The 18,431-nt window shown below is 45.0% G+C and overlaps 1 protein-coding gene across 1 annotated transcript; it reads right to left on the bottom strand.

The window, feature by feature from the left end:
* Window positions 1–3,295: 3,295 nt before the first annotated feature.
* Window positions 3,296–15,799, bottom strand: LOC115644810. The gene is made up of 4 exons (XM_030549276.1): window positions 15,250–15,799; window positions 9,079–9,617; window positions 7,491–7,557; window positions 3,296–5,252 (listed from the first exon to the last, which is right to left on the bottom strand). Exons 1-4 carry the CDS (start codon window positions 15,797–15,799, stop codon window positions 3,733–3,735), a joined length of 2,676 nt encoding a protein of 891 aa, XP_030405136.1. The 3' UTR covers window positions 3,296–3,732.
* Window positions 15,800–18,431: the final 2,632 nt, after the last annotated feature.

The following is an 18,431-nucleotide window of genomic DNA, read 5'->3' as shown; positions in this document are numbered from 1 at the left end:
TAACCTAAGTCGTGCAGAACGCAATGCCATCCACAGCCTCAGAAACCACCCTGACATTATCATAAAAGAGGCTGATAAAGGAGGTGCTGTTGTCATCATGGACAGGTCTGACTACCAAAAGGAGGCTGCCAGACAACTCTCCAACACCAAATTCTACAGGCCACTTCCCTCAGATCCCACTGAGGAATACACTAAGAAACTACAGCATCTACTCAGGACACTCCCTACACTAACACCGGAACAAATCAACATACCTTTAGAGCCCCGACCAGGATTATTCCATCTACTACCCAAGATCCACAAACCCAGAAATCCTGGATGCCCCATCATCTCCGGCATTGGCACTCTCACTGAAGGACTGTCTGGATATGTGGACTCTCTGCTCAGACCCTATGCCACCAGCACTCCCAGTTATCTCCATAACATCACTGATTTCCTGAGGAAACTACAATGCATTGGTAACCTTCCAGAAAACACCATCCTAGCCACCATGGATGTAGAGACTCTCTACACGAACATCCCACACACAGATGGAATACAAGCTGTCAGGAACAGTATCCCTGATGATGCCATAGCACAACTGGGTGCTGAGCTCTGTGCCTTTATCCTCACACGCAACTATTTCAAATTTGAGGACAATATATATCTCCAGATCAGTGGCACAGCTATGGGCACCCGCATGGCCCCACAATATGCCAATATTTTTATGGCTAACCTGGAACAACGCTTCCTCAGCTCTTGTCCACTCACGCCCCTCCTCTACCTACGCTACATTGATGACATCATCATCTGGACCCATGGGAAGGAGTCTCTGGAAAAATTCCACCACGATTTCAACAGCTTCCACCCCACCATCAACCTCAGCCTGGACCAATCTACATGGGAGGTCCACTTCCTAAACACCACGGTGCAAATAAGTGATGGTCACATTACCACCACCCTATACCGAAAACCTATCAACCGCTATACCTACCTTCATGCCTCCAGCTTCCATCCCAGGCACATCACACGATCCACTGCCTACAGCCAAGCACTGAGGTACAACCGCATCTGCTCTAACCCCTCAGACAGAGAGCAACACCTACAAAATCTCCACCAAGCATTCTCAAAACTATAATACCCGCACGAGGAAATAAGGAAACAGATCAACAGAGAGCCAGACGTGTACCCAGAAGCCTCCTACTGCAAGACAAACCCAAGAAAGAAACCAACAGGACTCCACTGGCCATCACATACAGTCCCCAGCTAAAACCTCTCCAACGCATCATCAGGGATCTACAACCCATCCTGGACAATGATCCCACACTTTCACAGGCCTTGGGTGGCAGGCCAGTCCTCCCCCACAGGCAACCTGTCACTGAAACATATTCTCACCAGTAACTGCACACTGCACCATAGAAACTCTAGCTCAGGAACCAATCCATGCAACAAACCTCGATGCCAACTCTGCCCACATATCTACACCAGCGACACCATCACAGGACCTAACCAGATCAACCACACCATCACCGGTTCATTCACCTGCACATCCACCAATGTAATATACGCCATCATATGCCAGCAATGCCCCTCTGCTATGTACATCGGCCAAACTGGACAGTCACTACGGAAAAGGATAAACGGACACAAATCAGATATTAGGAATGGCAATATATAAAAACCTGTAGGAGAACACTTCAACCTCCCTGGCCACACTATAGCAGACCTTAAGGTGGCCATCCTGCAGCAAAAAAACTTCAGGACCAGACTTCAAAGAGAAACTGCTGAGCTTCAGTTCATCTGCAAATTTGACACCATCAGCTCAGGATTAAACAAAGACTGAATGGCTTGCCAATTACAAAACCAGCTTCTCCTCCCTTGGTTTTCACACCTCAACTGCTAGAACAGGGCCTCATCCTCCCTGACTCAACTACCTCATTATCTCTAGCTTGCCTGCATATATGTACCTGCCCCTGGAAATTTCCACTACATGCATCTGACAAAGTGGGTATTCACCCACGAAAGCTCATGCTCCAAAACATCTGTTAGTCTATAAGGTGCCACAGGATTCTTTCTGCTTTTAGCTTAAGGTTGAGCACATTCATAGGTGCCTTGCTGGATCTGTGCCAGAGTATCCTGCACCTTGCAGGATCAAACCCCTAGCTATTCTTATAAATATTCAGTTTTCTTCTCTGAATTAATATTGTGGTAACAATGATTAAAATAAATTAATTTATTAAGAGCATTTATCAGCTTGATAACATCAATTACAAGTTTTTAATTATTCAGATAGCTAAATTTGAAAGAGTGCAAAACACCCAAAACTCTGAGGTCCCCTTGAAATACAGGCCTAACACAATTTAAAATCACAGGCAAGCAAGGATGAGACCATGGTAAAACACCAATTGACTTCAGTGGGACTAGGATTTTACCCCATCATGGTAATAGGACATTAAGCAACATTCAAGTCAGTCTGTTTTATTTGTGTTAATTTTTCTTAACACATATTGTAATACAAACAATATTTTTAATTCAAGGTAATATTTGGAAACATGATACCTGATTTTAAAAAACCATAAACGAATGTAGTTTCCATAATGTACTGTATTCTGCATAAACAACAACAGAAAGCACAAAAACACAGTATTAAATTAAAATATACTTAAGATATCCCTCCAGGTTTGACACTATAGAAATATAAAAACTTTGTAAAAGTAATAAAATATATTCAGATAAAATTTTTACAGTTGCAAAATGTTTAGAACACACATCGAAGCAGAATGTCATTACACAGGAATGGCAGTCTGCTATAAACCAAATTATCTTTCCTATATATAAGCAGCATTAGAAAGTCTGAAGTATTTCCCTTCTGTAATGGACAAGATTACTACAATGAACTAATGCATGTTACATACATACTGTAACGTAGTAACCTACAGCACTGCATATATGCATTAGAATAGGTTCTGTTTATCCATCTTTATCTGCATGGGCCAGATTCTGCCACGCTTATTCATACTGCGCAGTACCTTACTTTGCAATTACCTGCACTGGAAATACTCACAGAGAAAAGTACCACTCTGTGTGGGCAAGGACTCCACGGCATTGGAACAAAATGTTGTTTATAAATGGATTTTGCTCTTGAAGTGTCCAGTGTACAGAATTCTGATATTAGAGTTAACATTACACCGATTTGAAGGCAGCCTCACCAGCAGCAGTGCAGAAGCAAGGGTGACGATACCATACCATGCCACCCTTACTTCTGTGCTGCTGGCAGCGGCGCTGCCTTTCGAGCTGGGATCCCAGCCAGCAGCCACCACTCTCCAGGTGCCCAGCTCTGAAGGCAAAGCTGCCGCCACCACCAGCAGCAGTGCAGAAATAAGGGTAGCTGTAGCTCAACCTCCCCAGCTCCAATAACATTGTGACCTCCATCCAGAACTCCCTCATATTTTTGTAGGTCCTGCAAAATCTGAGTTCAAGAGAATGCTTTGTAAGAAGTAGAGCCTGATCTGGACTCCTGACACTAGAATCCAAGATGTTAACAGAGCAATCTCTTTGGAAAAGCAGAACCATTACTTTTGTTTAGATGATAATCCAACCAAAGATTATTTTTAAAATGTTCCAAATGGTAAGAATATTTTAATGCAATGTTCTGTACATGTTCACACAATCTATGGTTCTGAAATACGTAGTATGACAAAATTCAAAACCCATTGCAAACTGTCCATTCGGGCTTACTTCACTCAAAAGTAACTAAGATGAAATCCATAAAATAGATATGCTGGTGCTACGTTCATGAGCAATCTGATTGATTCTTCCACGAACACAGTCAAGAGAAATGGATATCAATGTACCATTATGCACTTCGAAAGAAGAGCGGAGGGACACACTGGTCCATATACTTCCCTCAGGCATCTGACCTCCAATTTGCTGGCCAATTGCTGTGGGTTGCATCTGATCATTGATCAAATGATTTAGAGTCACTTTAAGTACATTACATGAGTGGATCAGCTTTAAATTAAAAGCAATGCTAGCAACTCCCCTTTCAGTAAATCTGAAGTACTTCTGAGCAAGTTCTCCAGAAGAAACAAGCTGTATTTGTTTCTCACTGGCTGAGACCTGGGTGAATTCCAGTAATTTGTTTCTGACAGCTCCTGTAGGCAGTCGTGTAACAGAGACTGTGGCTGAGATGGCAGTGGAAACTGCAGATGGGATCCAGATGAGGCTAAGCATACTAATTCCAGAGCTGTCTCCAAAATATCGAACGTTACATTGAGCTGGAGAAAGGATCTCAAAGCTAAGCAGATCCCCACTGTTGACTTTTGTGGCCCCAGAAGCAGATATTGATGTGTCTCTGTAATTTACACCAGATTTATACATGTTCATTAATTCTTGGTTAGTACCATTCCTATTGATATAAGAAACCAAGGAAAAGCCTTCACGAACACATGTATGGCCCATGGAATAGAGTGCTTGGTGAAAAACAAATTTTATGACACCTGTTTCAGTGAACTTTATAGCTCTGCCATCGTGAGACAAACTTAGCATATAAGGGTCAGAAATGGAAATAACTTTAAAAGTAGGTCGATAGTTAGTTTGATAGTGCATTGCAGTTGACATCTGTGCACTCATAGCCACTGCACCTGTATCATGGGACAACCAAAACAAACTGAGAGGAGTATTAAGGTCATAAATATTTAAGTCTTTACTTTGGTTGCAGAATTGATTTGGACTCTTCAGAAACAGAGAGAGAGTTTGGCTTGGTTCCACTTCTGCCGCGCTGCTTAAACTGGTGCTCTGAAAATATTTTCCTTCTGGTTGTTCGATACGAACACCACTTAGTTCACAGCCTTCGTCAGTGTCATTTAATTTCAAGGACAGCTGGAGAAAGTTTCTGCAGTTGTGCTTTACAGCAAAATTGAGGTCAGTCCACATCAAACCATGTTGCCTGAATACCAGGCTGTTATCTTCAACAGTTACAACTTCACAGTGAAGCTTTCCCTTTATCTTCAAGTTTAAACCAGGGTAGATCTGAGAAGTGCCAGACTTTGCCGAGGGTAAAATAAAGTTTGCAGCCCACGATTCAGAAAGCTTGTTCTCGCTGGCTCCTGAACAAACAGTGTCAGCAACTGGGGAGCAAGGGAAAGCTACTATTCCATCTTCACACTCTGAACAAGCCTGGCATTCCTGCATTTCTTTATTAAAGAAATAATCCTCTCCACACAGTCCCAAGGCTGCATCTTTTTCAGCAATTCCAAGGCATCGGAAGCCACCTGTTTGTAGGAAGTAGGCAGTTTTAGTCACAGGCAACCTTCTGAGCCATTTGACACTAACAAAGCAAAAGTAGGTTATTCAACATTGTCAGAGCACCCTTGATTCCAAGCATGGGTTAAGCACTACAGCCTCGATACCCCACTGCATTCACGCTGCACCCAGACAGAGTGGGAAAGAGGAGCCGCAGGGATCCCAGCCCCCAGTGCACGTTAGGGAATTTAGGGGAATGGCAAGCTGATGGGGGGGCTGCTGGTCCACTCTGGTTCCAGGCCCCCACTAGCTCGCTCCAACGGGCTGCTCTTTCTGCAAGCAATGGACAAAGCAGGCGGCTGCTAAACAACGTTATAAGGGAGCATTGCACAACTTTAATCAAGCATGTTCTCTAATAGACCAGCAACGTAACAATGAAACAAGGTTAACCAGGACGACTTTAAGAGAGGAGTTACTGTACATTCATTCCTTCTAAAAGTGGTTTATATTGTAGAAAAGGATTTTTTTCTTAAATGTAGTTTGCGTCTTAAAATTTTTTTAATATATATTTAAGCAAGTTTTTAGACTTTAGCTTTATACAGTTTTGTGTAGGCGGGGTATGGAGTTTGGGTGGGAAAGCAAGGGAGTGCCAGAGAAAGGACATTCTTTAACCTGAAGGACCCTTCTCATCTCCTTGACTGACTGTCCAATAGCAGAGCTCATAACCAGTGAAACACTGTATTCTGTCCATGTAGTTCCTTTCAGTTCTTGCCTGGCTGACAGGTAAAAAAGAACCCTCCTTGCTGATTTAGCATGCTCATTGTGTCTGTTAACTTCATACTTGTGGGCCCGACTACCACACTGATTGGCAAAGGGCCACCTAAGGTAGGTGAGTCAGGCCAAAGCTGGGGTGGAGAAGTGTAATAGAATTTGTGGTTCTGAGTCACTCTGGCGCTTTTGAACATGCCATCCTAAGAAACTGGAGGTGAAAACTGGGGCTTCACGTCTCAATACTGGACAATACTATCGTTACAAGGCGCTTCAGATATTGCCGAGGGGGGAGCTATATAAATACACAGATTACCGTATATTCTCGATCATAAGCCAGTTCGTTTATAAACCGACACTCCTCCCCCCCTCAAGATGGAAAATTTGTATGACCCATTCATGAGCCGACCCTATAATTCAGGGGTCAGCAAACTTTGGCTTCCAGGCCATCAGGAAAAGCCACTGGTGGGCCGAGACGGTTTGTTTACCTCGAGCGTCTGCAGGCTGGGAGGTAAACCTAAGCAAACAAAGTGTCCCAGCGTGCCAGCTGCTTACCCTGACGGGCTGGAACAGCAATTGGTAGGGAAATGTTTTAAGGGGGGAGAACCTGGAGGTCAGGGGAGTAACCCTGTGACCACTCCGCACATGAACCCACCCCTAGCCCAGGACCCCCACACTCTCCCCATCCCTTCCCACCTCATCTGAGGAGGGCCAGGGGAGGATGTCTCTGGCCTGGCTGGAGCTGCTCCGGCAGGTTGGGCAGCACACCTGCAGCCTGCTCTGGTTAGCCATACTGGGGAGCACGGCTGCAGTGTGCTCCGGTGGGCCAGGTGGCAAGACCACAGACTGCTCTGGGGGGCGGAGCCGAGCGGCACAGCTGCAGCCAGACAGCCCCAGAGCTGCAGCTGCTTTGGAGGCCGGGGGGGGGAAAAGAGGTGGAAGCCTCTTCCCTTCTGGCTCTGCTGGCTGTGCTGCCTCTCCTTGCTCCCGCTGTTGGGGGGAGGGGTGGTGTCCCACCTCTCCCTCTCTATACCCGTTCATAAGCTGACCCCCTTCTCTGGTGCTTCCCCTTTTTACTGAAAAAATCTGGCTTATGAATGAGTATATAGTTTAAAAAAAAAAAAAAAGATAAGCAACTGCAAGAGATAAATGACTCGATTATCCTTCCATGCCAGTTGGCCAGCAGGGGTAATGCCACTGATTTCAATGGTGTTACTCCTAATTTACACCAGTGCGAGAAGAGTGTCAAGCCCATAGGCAGCATGGGAATTAAAAAGCCAAACAGAAGGAAAGCACCAGAGGCTGTGAAGAGTGTTATTGGTCTCCCAAGATTAGTTTTCATTCTTACAGCCTACTTCTCTGTGCCGGGTGCCTTTGACTTTCATTGATTCTAGCATCCTAAGTATTTCAGGACCCAGCATCTAGCAGGATAGTGCTCTTAATTGCCTTCCTGTTCTGTCACTGAAGATGTGCTTAGTCACAGAAAGGTAGGAACTTACCTGGAGTATTCAGGCATTTTATTCTCTCACCACAAATGCTGGGAGATTCAATGCATTCGTCTCTGTCCTACAAATCACAAGAATCATATTCATTTCACTTTTAATGAAATGGCTACTATGGAAGCTTTGAAACAGGAAAACACTTACCTGGAACGCCAGAGGAAAAACATTTTAGTTCAATTATATAAAGCATCCAGTTAAACCAAGTCAGGTTTGTAAACTGACAGCCACTTACCTGTACTGGTTTTGTAAAATAAACTTCTGAGGATTTAAATTCTCTCTCTCCCTGACCATATCCTCCTCTCCCAGAATTCCCTGCTCTGTCTCATACTCCTTCTGTGTTCTGAGCCATCAGCCTCCAATTTCTGACATACTCTGCTCCATCCTCCTCCACTAGCTTCCCTTTACCTCCACGCTATTCCCTAATCTCAGTCAGTCTGAATTTCCATCATCTTCCCATCCCTCAGGTCCTCAAACAGTGTCATTTTCCCATCTTCTTTTTCTCTTCTTTCCTCATATTGATGGTCTCACTGAATCATGTCATTTCTCCAGAGCTCAACCATCCCTCTCTCGTCCCCCAACCCCCACCAAAACTGTTGTCTAAGCTCTGATTATTTCTTTCTTTGATTATGGAAACCTCCTTCTCTCTGGCCATCCATCACACCATCCTTTCCACATATCCAGAATGCTGCCACTACAGTCATTTACTGTGTACCTTGCACTGAGTGTGTCTAGCCTCTTCTCAGTTTTCTCCCTTCCTTTCCTATACCAGCTACATTATCTTTAAACTCTCTCCATGCCTTCAAAGCCCTTTGTAACCTAACTCCTACTTACCTCTCTGCCCTGGTCTCCTTTCACAGACCTCCTCACCCACTTAAGCTCTGCGGAAGTTGCATGTCGAACAATCCAAACCATGTCCCTCTTCAGTTCTCAACTCTGGGACTTTTCATGCCTGCTTATATGGCTGGAACCACCTCTGTGACCTGCTGTTTCCACCCTCTTCTCCAAATCCCTCCTTAAAATACGTTTCCCTAAGGCCCATAAACCACAATTCAATACTCAGTGGTTTGAGCATTTGCCTGCTAAACCTAGGGTTGTGAGTTCAGTCCTTGAGAGGGCCATTTAGGGATCTGGGGCAAAAATCTGTCTGGGGATTGGTCCTGTTTTGAGCATGGGATTGGCTAGATGACCTCCTGAGGTCCCTTCCAATCCTGATACTCTATGATATATTGATCCAAGCATATTTATCACTGTTCTCATGTCACCTCCAATGTTCATACAACAGCTATTCAAATTTTAAGCTCTCTGGGACAAGGGCCTTGTTTTCATATCTGTCTCTAAAACACCTAGTATGCTGTTGGCGTTAAGAGACAATGAACTGCTGCTAACTACATTTCTTAAAGCAAATACCTCACTGTTAACACAGCGAACCTAAGAATCCTAAACTTAGCATGGCATAGAAAACTTACACTCAGAGTAGGAGCTCTCTCCCTGCTCTCTCTGAATAGCCTCAGTCTCAGCACAGTATCCTCGTTTGCCTGACAAAATGCGTGATCTACTTATTAAAATACACAGAATAATATTTCACCTGGCAAATCCGATCAGCGTTTGCAGAACATTCAGACATTTGGAAAAAACCAGCAGGGCACAAGGTGCATTTTTCACACTGAGATGGTGTCTTTTGGAAATTGCAAAATTCATCACTTTTACAAAGGCCGCAGTCCAGCAAAGACTCCCTAACATCAATCACTTTTGCATCAACTTCTACTTTCTGTACAGAGTGTGACTTCTGGAGATGACTTCTGACCTGATTCTGAAGTCCTTGAAGCTGGGTTTCAAAATAATGTTGAATATCCTCATGCAAACTCTGGAATGACATTTGTTTCACTGTGTCAAAAAGCATGCCATACTGGACTTTTATCAGATGCATTTGCTCATACATTTTTCTTTGTTGTTCAAGAATTTCTCGTTGCTGGCTAACTAACGTGCTCTGTTGTTCAGCAAGTTTTTGTTGCAAATCCACAATTATCTTCTGTTGGCTTTTTAACATTTCAACAAATTTATCTTGGCCTTTTGCAAGCTGCAGTTGTAATACTAGTGCATCTTCAGATGGAACTTCATTTTCTCCTGAAATACAAACAGTCTATTATTTTTCCTGACAAAAAAAATAATTTTCCAGATTATATTATCTCCTCAACAACATTCAAAATTCGATCAGATCTTCTTTTAATGATTGAAGATTTAAATGTAAGAAATAACCTTCTCACATACAGTGGAGCTGCATCATAGGCACATTTAACTTACGTGATTTTAACTATACGCGCTCCGCAAAAACAAAAAACAAAAAGAGAAAAGTAACAGTTTAAATACTGTACCTGCAGTGCGCGTGATTCCGCCCGCCATTCCACTCAATGAGCGTTTGACTACGTGATTTTCGTTTTATGCACTGACTACAGAACCTAGCCCCCACGTACAATGCAATTTCCCTGTATCTATCCTATAAATAGTCCTTAGAGATGGTGTCCCTAGCATTTTTTTGCCAGAAGTTAGGAATGGGTAACAGAGGATGGATCACTTTATGATTACCTGTTCTGTTCATTCCCTCTGGGGCACCTGGCATTGGCCACTGTCGGAAGACAGGATACTGGGCTATATGGATCTTTGGTCTCTTATGTTTTTATGTCCTTAAATATATGAATCTTGATATTTGTGTGTACAAGCAAAAATTAAAACCTCTTTAGATTTATCTTCATAATCAAATGATAATTGACTTTTTACATAACTGCACTCAAAAAACAAAACAATGTAAAACTTAAGATCCTAAAAGTCCACTCAGTCCTACTTCTTATTTAGCCAATTGCTCAAACAAGTTTGTTTACATTTATGGGACATAATGCTGCCCGCTTTTTATTTACAATGTCACCTGAAAGTGAGAACAAGCATTTACATGACACTTTTGGCTCGTAAGTTTTACACTGTTTTGTTTTTTGAGTGCAGTTGTGTAACAAAAAAACCCCTAAATTTGTAAGTTGCGCTTTCATGATAAAGAGATTGCACTACAGTACTTGTATGAGGTGAATTGAAAAATACTATTTATTTTATCATTTTTAAAATGCAAATATTTGTAATAAAAAATAACAAAATAAAGTGAGCACTGTACACTTTGTATTCTATGATGTAACTGAAATATTTGAAAATGTAGAAAAAAACATCAAAAAATATTTACTACATTTCAGTTGGTACTCTATTGTTTAACAGTGCAATTAAAAGTACAATTATTCACGATTTTTTTAATCGTGGTAACATTTTTGGAGTTAATCGCATGAGTTTACTGCAATGGACAGCCCTAATTTATATTACAATAGAAAAAATAAGTAAGATTTTCTAATGCAATAATCCTCTCTTGCTAGCCCTTCACGTCTAATAGTAGAATTTTAACTAATCTACTATGTTTTATGTATTTATTAAAAATACAAAACTTCTCTTATCAATATCTTGTTTCAATACTCCCATACTCAAGAACTACGGGCCTGATCCCAAATACACTCACACACAAGTAACTTTATGCAAGTAGTTTCACTGAATGCAAAGCATGAGCGCAGGACCAATTCTTATATTGATAAATATGTGCATTGCTTTAATTCAATATAACGAGGCTGGTCAGTTTTATGAACAACATTTATAGCCATACATGCTAAAGTAGGGGGAAAATCAAGCCTCAGGCTTCAGGACATAAGTTCACCACCACTGAGGAGCAGGAAAGACATTAACATCACCATGCAGAGCGTACAGTATGGGATTGTGTTAACACTACCTGGAAACATCAAGTGTCGAACACTGCAAGAGGCAGTGGCTGGACTTCGTTTACGGTTACTAGATTTTCTTATATTTAATTATTTTATTCCCACATCACCAGGCATATATCAATCATTTTATTTTCATTTTTCAGCACTCTTCCAAGTCTCAAGGTGCTTTACATGCACACAAAACTCTTAAGAAGAATTACGCAGCTAGCATGCTGAGACCACAGCCTATCTTGCTGACCAATACTGTCTCACTGTTTCTTTGTATTCCCCAATCTGTCTGTATCTGTTGTCTCAACTTATACTTAGTCTCTACCACACAGAGCTTACAATCTATCTTTTTGTTCTCTCTTTGTACAGCACATATAAAATCTACCTTCAACTATAATCCTCACATTAAACCTATCCTATCCCTTCATTCCTCAGCCTACTGTCTTCACCAAAGTCCAGGTTTTTCCAATATGCTCAAGAGGTTAACAAAATTCTAGAGGACCAAAGGGTATTAAAAACATCTTAAACTGCCCATGTTAGCCCAAAGAATCTTCTCACACACTCAGGGCCAGCGCTTCCATTTAGGCAGCCTAGGCAATCACCTAGGGCACCAGGATTATTGGTGGGTGGCATTTTGCCGGAGGGGGCAGTAGGCGGCTCCGGTTGAGCTGCCGCAGTCATGCCTGCGGACGGTCGGCTGCTCCCGCAGGCACCACTGCAGCAGCTCCACCGGAGCCGCAGGACCAGGGCACGGGGCGGCAAAATTGCCGTGCGCCTAGGGCGCTAAAACCCCTAGCACCAGTCCTGCACACACTCCCTGTAACACTCCAACCGACCAAGCCTTGCCAGAGACAATTCATAGTCCAAACAAATGCTTCACCAAAAATGTGCCCTAAAACTGCAGTTCTCAACCAGGGGTCCAGGGACCCCTGGGGGGCCACAAACAGGTTTCAGGGGGTCCGCCAACATAAACCAGAGAGCAGAGTCAGCATTAGACTCACTGCGGCCCAGGGCAGAAGGCCGAATTCCAATCCCCGCTGCCTGGGGCTGAAGCCGAAGCCCATAGCAACTTAGCTTTGCGAGGGCCTCTGTGGCATGGAGTCCTGAGCAATTGCTCTGCTTGTTACCCCCTAACACCAGCCCTGGGTTATAATCTACTTAAAAACAGTTGTTGTGGCATAGGTGGGCCACAGAATTTTTATAGCATGTTGGGGGAGGGGAGAGTCTCAGAAAGAAAAAGGTTGATAACCTCTTCCCTAAAAAATCCAGATTGGCAGTTTATCAGGATCTGATTGAGGGAGTGAATTCTACAGCCCAGGAGCCATCATCAAAAACATTTTGCCTATGTGGCTGGAGCCGCTAAGGACTAAAGGGACTAAGTTGCTACAATGGTCAGCATTGTCATACTTAACTTCTAGGCATCATGCTGCCTAGCAGGATCCACAGCCCTGAGTTAGGTGCCAAGACTCCCTGTACAATGCATGGGGAGAGATAGGTGCCGAAGACTGGAATTCACAGAAGCCAACAAGCTGATCAGTGAGATGCTGAAACTGTAAGGCAGAAAATGCTGAGGAGAGAGGTGGGGCTTAAACCCTGCTCCACTCAGAATTAACAGCCACAAACCTTGTCTTGGCGTTAGGCACAGGGACTTGAATCTGGGTTCAAGTTCCAGATTACTCATCCAGAGCAGGGATTTGGGTCTGTGAAATCCCTAACCACCAAATTACTGGCTATTCTGGGGTGGAGTTCTCTCAGTCTCTCCTGATGGAGATCCTCCACTGTGCATATTCATTGGGCCAGAGCAAGACTGACTGTAGCCTCAGGGCTAGGACACCCACCTAGGAATTGGGAGACCACATTCAAGTTCCATTCTCTGAATCAGAAAGAGCAGAAACTTGAACCTAGATATCCCAGAGGAGTACCCTGATCACCTTATTATTCTGAGGCAGGAGGGTGTCTCCCTGGGTGTGACCAGAAATGCTATCCTGGACATGCCAATATTTCATTGAAACTGATACTGGAACTACTGGCAGGAATGTTTCAATGAACTGGAATATTTTGCTGAAAAATCCACAACAAACAATACTGTTTATGCACTTAGCTGATATAAATGAGACCTGAGAAACCCTCCAGGCCACATTTTCTTCTCACTTACTATGGTTTTACATGAGTATGAGTCAAATTACTTGAGTGGAATTGCTCTTGATTTTACACCAGTATCAGTGGAGAAGAATCTGGCCCATTGCCTTTATCCTGGGAAACACTATTTTGACCCTTTGTGCCCTCCCTTCTCATGACAGTGACAGTTGCTATAATCCAGTCAAAACCAGTGCTATCACAGGATGCATGTGTGTAATGAGTGACCATATCCTTTCTTCCCACCAGATGTAGTTGCAATAGACCTAAACTCTGCCCCATCACTACACTTTATGCTTGGTACTGCTAGTGAACAATGTTAGGACAACAGAAAGTATAATTAAGCTCTTTGACAGATGAAAAGTTTGTATTTAAAATAAACAAAAAAATAAAGTAAATTAAACAAAGTTTGTCAATAGGATTCTCAAAATGTTGCATCTTTACATAGGTCAAAGAGGTTTGCTGAAATATCCTTTTTTCCCATCAAATTAAGACTCCTCATTGAACAGTTGGTGTCAAGATATGATTTCAATATGTAACTACGAATAAGGGGGTTCCACAACTCAAGACTGCTATTAATCATAATATGTCCAATAAGAATGCCCAGAAATTGTTCAGATGCATCTCCAAAAATGTACTATCCTAGTCTCAGCCCTTTGATTTTCCACAGGAGCTTGACACACAGAATTCCTAATTTCCATTAATCTTGACCAAAAAAAACATGTAACAAAAATAAATCAGTCTACCCTATTTTTAGATCCCTCAGGTGAGACATTAACCAAGATCTTTATTATTTTGTAGCCATTAAAGACCTCATGATGCTTTTTTACTGCAGGAGAGATATAAGCCCAGAGATCCTGGACTGATTCTAAATTGCATTCTGCTGGCCCAAATTTGCCCTGCAGTTTCAATTGGATATAGCATACTTCATCTTCATACTAAGATGCTGTCCACCATTAAAAAATTGACAAATTCCACCTTAGAAGTGGTTGACTTTCCATGATGGTGTTTTAAATAATATAGTTGTAAAGTGCTCCTGGAATCCTTCCACTCTCTAAATGAGTTATCAGTTATTATTAGTTTGTCAATGTCTGTAGGATTCTGGTGGGCAACAGTAACCGTGCCCGATTACCAAGTCATTCCTTCGGGATATAAATGTATTTTCATCCTATTGAAACCCTGTCTGGCCTTGCTGGAAATTACGGACATCAGAAATACCAGATTGTGAAGCTAGATAGAAAACATTTACACTTGGTAAAAAAAAGTTTGATCTCCTATTTTGTCAGGCTTCCTTGTCTGCTCCTTTGTTGCTTCCCTTATTTGATTGTGAGGAGGGGGAAAAGAGACATAGTTCCTGCCCCCATTTAAAGACTAGGGCCACAAATTTGGGCCCAAATTTTCAAGTGGCCATGAATTTGGGGCAGCCAGCCCCACACTTTGGACCTGAATTCCAGAGGTGCTGAGGACCTTCAGCTCCCTACTGACTCCAAGTGGAGCTGCAGGCACCCAGGCCCAGCACTTCTGAAATTCAGGCCCTAGGTGTCTCATTTCTGGCACCTCCAATCCTAAGGGGCACTGAAGAAAATGCGGAGCTTGGACCTTGGCTAGCTGAGAGGTAGGCGCTAAATGCTGGGTGTTAACCTGGAGACAGGCACTTGGGCTCCCGGCCCTACCCTATGCAGGCCCAGGCTTCCCCAGGCCAAGGCACTGTACTGGTGGCACTCCCGGGCTCCTCAGCACGGGGGCCGCGGGGGCCAGCGCACATACACCCCCTCGGGGCTGGCTCTCCCAGCTCCACCCTGCCCGCCCGCTCGGAAGCCAGCACCCACCTGGGCTGAGGTCGCAGGTGAGCTGCAGGCCCAGCTCCGAGGCCGGGTAGGCGAAGTCTTCCGCGAGGAACTGGGCGGCTCGCTCCGCCTCTCTGAGCAGGGCAGGCTCCGGGCAGGCCTCTCCCTGCTGGGCGCACCGAGCCCCGCTGCCCGGCCGGGACCTGTGGCGGAGCCGCAGGGGCAGTTTGCATTCAACGCCCTTGCAGTCCCGGCTGGTGCCGTTGGGGGCCCGGGCGGCGCAGTCCGCTCCCAGGCAGCTCTCCCCGGCGCCCCTAGCGGCCGGGGCAGGGAGCTCCGGGCTGAGCTCGGCGGCGCTCCTGGAGGGGAAGGCGGGGAGAGGGGCAGCGTGCGCGGCGCTCGGCTCCTGTTTGCCGCGGGCGGGCGTGGCGGTGTGAGTGAAGGAGCGGGACGGGCGGCTGGCTCTGCCCGAGCAGCGGGGCCCCAGGCACTGCTGTCTGGCCGGATCGCTAGCGCCGCCACCACACAGCAGCGAGAGGCAAACGCTCAGCCAGCAGCAGCAGCGAGCCCACCGCAGCATCTCCAGCCGCATCTGCAAGAGAGAGAGAGTGAGACAGCGAGGGGTCGGGGGAGCAGCCCCGCGCGCCGCACAGGGGCTCCCTTAGCTCCCAGTGCCTGTACCCCACTCTCCTCAGCGCCCAGGCGCCATGGCCAGCACTGTTCTGCCTTGCAGCAGGCGCCCCCCACTTGCAGATTGCACGTTGCCCCCGGACCCTTTCGCTACTAGCTAGATAGGGTCACGTTTGCACCCTGAAGGGCTCTTCCAGAGCCCGGTTCTCTGCACTCTCAACCCCTGGCTGCAGAGAGCTACAGCTTCCCGCCCCACTCATTCTGTACGTCCGCCCGCCTGTGTCAAAGCCCGCGCACGCTCTCTCCAACGTGGGGCTTGGCTGGTTAGATGGGCCCGTGAGTAGTCAGCTGCATTACCTAAGAGACGGCGCGGAGCTGCACTTGAGAAGGCCACGCTCCCTAGAGCTGGGCGGCTCGCAAGGGCCAGGCAGGGAGCAGAGGAGTTTCCTTTCCCAGTAGTGGGGACTGACCTCCTCTCCAAGCCTGGAGGAATGTTAATATTGAACATTCCTTAGACTACATTAGCATCCAGTTTCCCAAGCACCTCCCTTTAACTCTTGCCACTCCAGCGCCCTGGGCTCGGGGGGAAGATTCCTCATAAAAAAAGATTACACCGAGTAAAGCTTTTATTCCGTGAGGACTTGCATACGCCGCTATCATGAAGACAACAGACTAAACACCCGCACTTCACCTAAGCCAAAGCAAAAGGCAGGGCTCGCGGAGCTGATAAATGTTGGAAGACTGCGACTGTGACCTCAGGGGGTAGCCAACGAGGGACGTTTATTCAAAAGTAAAGGCGACCTTTAGCTAACCTAGAAGCTGGGGGGCGGGAGGGGAGGGGGAATGGAAGACAATGGGTTTCACTTTAAACCAGTGGTAGTGCGAGAGTTGAAGTCTGGCGCTCTCTAGTTGAAACTCTACCCCTCCCGTGATAACTGACTACAGTAGGCTCCAAACTCACAAATCTCATCTCTTCCAGATGTTTATAGGACGAAAAACAGCATATCTTCTTTCAAAGGGTGTGTCCACTTTGTCCGTTTTGTTATTGGATTTGGCCATCATAAAGGTACACACCTATAGTGGGTAAAATCATACCTGTAAGTAGAAAAAAACCCCACAAATATATATATTAACTCATTGTCTCCAACCTTCTCCCCCACCACACAATACTTTTCTATTAACAGAGGTATAGTCTCTGCAAAATTAAATAGAAGAGAAGAAAGGGCTGGCTAGGATCATGCATTTTTGTCTATTTTTTGTAACATGTTTGAAAGTTTATGTTCCAAATTTCAGTTCTGTGCAGTAACTCTGGCTGATCTGTTGTTGTGCCGTCTGAAGGAAAACCATAGAACAATGCCATACACACAATGGGACTAATTCAACTCCAGTGACTCCAGTGGGAATAGGGTCAAGCTTAACATTAACACAGGGAAGGCTAGCAGCATTAAAAGGGCTGTTCTAGAGCAAAAGGCCGTAATCATAACAAGCAGTCAAGTATCAGAGGGGTAGCCGTGTTAGTCTGAATCTGTAAAAGCAGCAAAGAATCCTGTGGCACCTTATAGACTAACAGATGTTTTGGAGCATGAGCTTTCTTGGGTGAATACTCACTTCGTCAGATGCATGTCGTGGAAATTTCCAGAGGCAGGTATATATATGCAGGCAAGCTAAAGATAATGAGGTTAGTTCAATCAGGGAGGATGAGGCCCTGTTCTAGCAGTTGAGGTTTGAAAACCAAGGGAGGAGAAACTGGTTTTGTAGTTGGCAAGCCATTCACAGTCTTTGTTTAATCCTGAGCTGATGGTGTCAAATTTGCAGATGAACTGAAGCTCAGCAGTTTCTCTTTGAAATCTGGTCCTGAAGTTTTTTTGCTGCAGGATGGCCACCTTAAGGTCTGCTATAGTGTGGCCACGGAGGTTGAAGTGTTCTCCTACAGGTTTTTGTATATTGCCATTCCTAATATCTGATTTGTGTCCGTTTATCCTTTTCCGTAGCGACTGTCCAGTTTGGCCGATGTACATAGCAGAGGGGCATTGCTGGCATACGATGGCATATATTACTGTGGTGCGGTGTGCAGTTACTGGTGAGAATATGTTTCAGGTTGGCAGGTTGCCTGTGGGCGAGGACTGGCCTGCCACCCAAGGCCTGTGAAAGTGTGGGATCGTTCAACCTGCCAACCTGAAACATATTCTCACCAGTAACTGCACACCGCACCACAGTAACTCTAGCTCAGGAACCAATCCATGCAACAAACCTCAATGCCAACTCTGCCCACATATCTACACCAGCGACACCATCACAGGACCTAACCAGATCAGCCATACCATCACCGGTTCATTCACCTGCACGTCCACCAATGTAATATATGCCATTGTATATATACACATTGCTGTGTATCTTGTATATATCTACCATATTATCACCTCACCTACTTTGTCTTTCTAATATCCTGTTGACCTTGATACATAAGATACTGTGTATATCCAGGACTTACATTCAGCCAGAGATTCTGTAGCAAAGCTCTGGTATATATTTTCAAACACGTGGGGTGAGCCCTGATACACCCCAGGGAGCTGAAGTCCAGAGCCCCGAATGGG

The sequence above is a fragment of the Gopherus evgoodei genome, chromosome 2 (genome assembly GCF_007399415.2).
Source record: "Gopherus evgoodei ecotype Sinaloan lineage chromosome 2, rGopEvg1_v1.p, whole genome shotgun sequence".
Lineage (NCBI taxonomy): Eukaryota > Metazoa > Chordata > Testudines > Testudinidae > Gopherus > Gopherus evgoodei.
This window is presented reverse-complemented; position numbering and strand designations above follow the sequence as displayed.

Bases quoted from the DNA above. Each gene is read 5' to 3' on its own strand.
- LOC115644810 (XM_030549276.1), bottom strand. From the start codon at position 15,799: ATGCGGCTGGAGATGCTGCGGTGGGCTCGCTGCTGCTGCTGGCTGAGC. The intron at 9,618-15,249 runs GTGGGTGCTGGC...TTTGTATTTCAG, and splicing joins CACCTGCGACCTCAGCCCAG to GAGAAAATGAAGTTCCATCT. The intron at 5,253-7,490 runs GTAAGTTCCTAC...TCCTACAAACAG, and splicing joins AAAATGCCTGAATACTCCAG to GTGGCTTCCGATGCCTTGGA.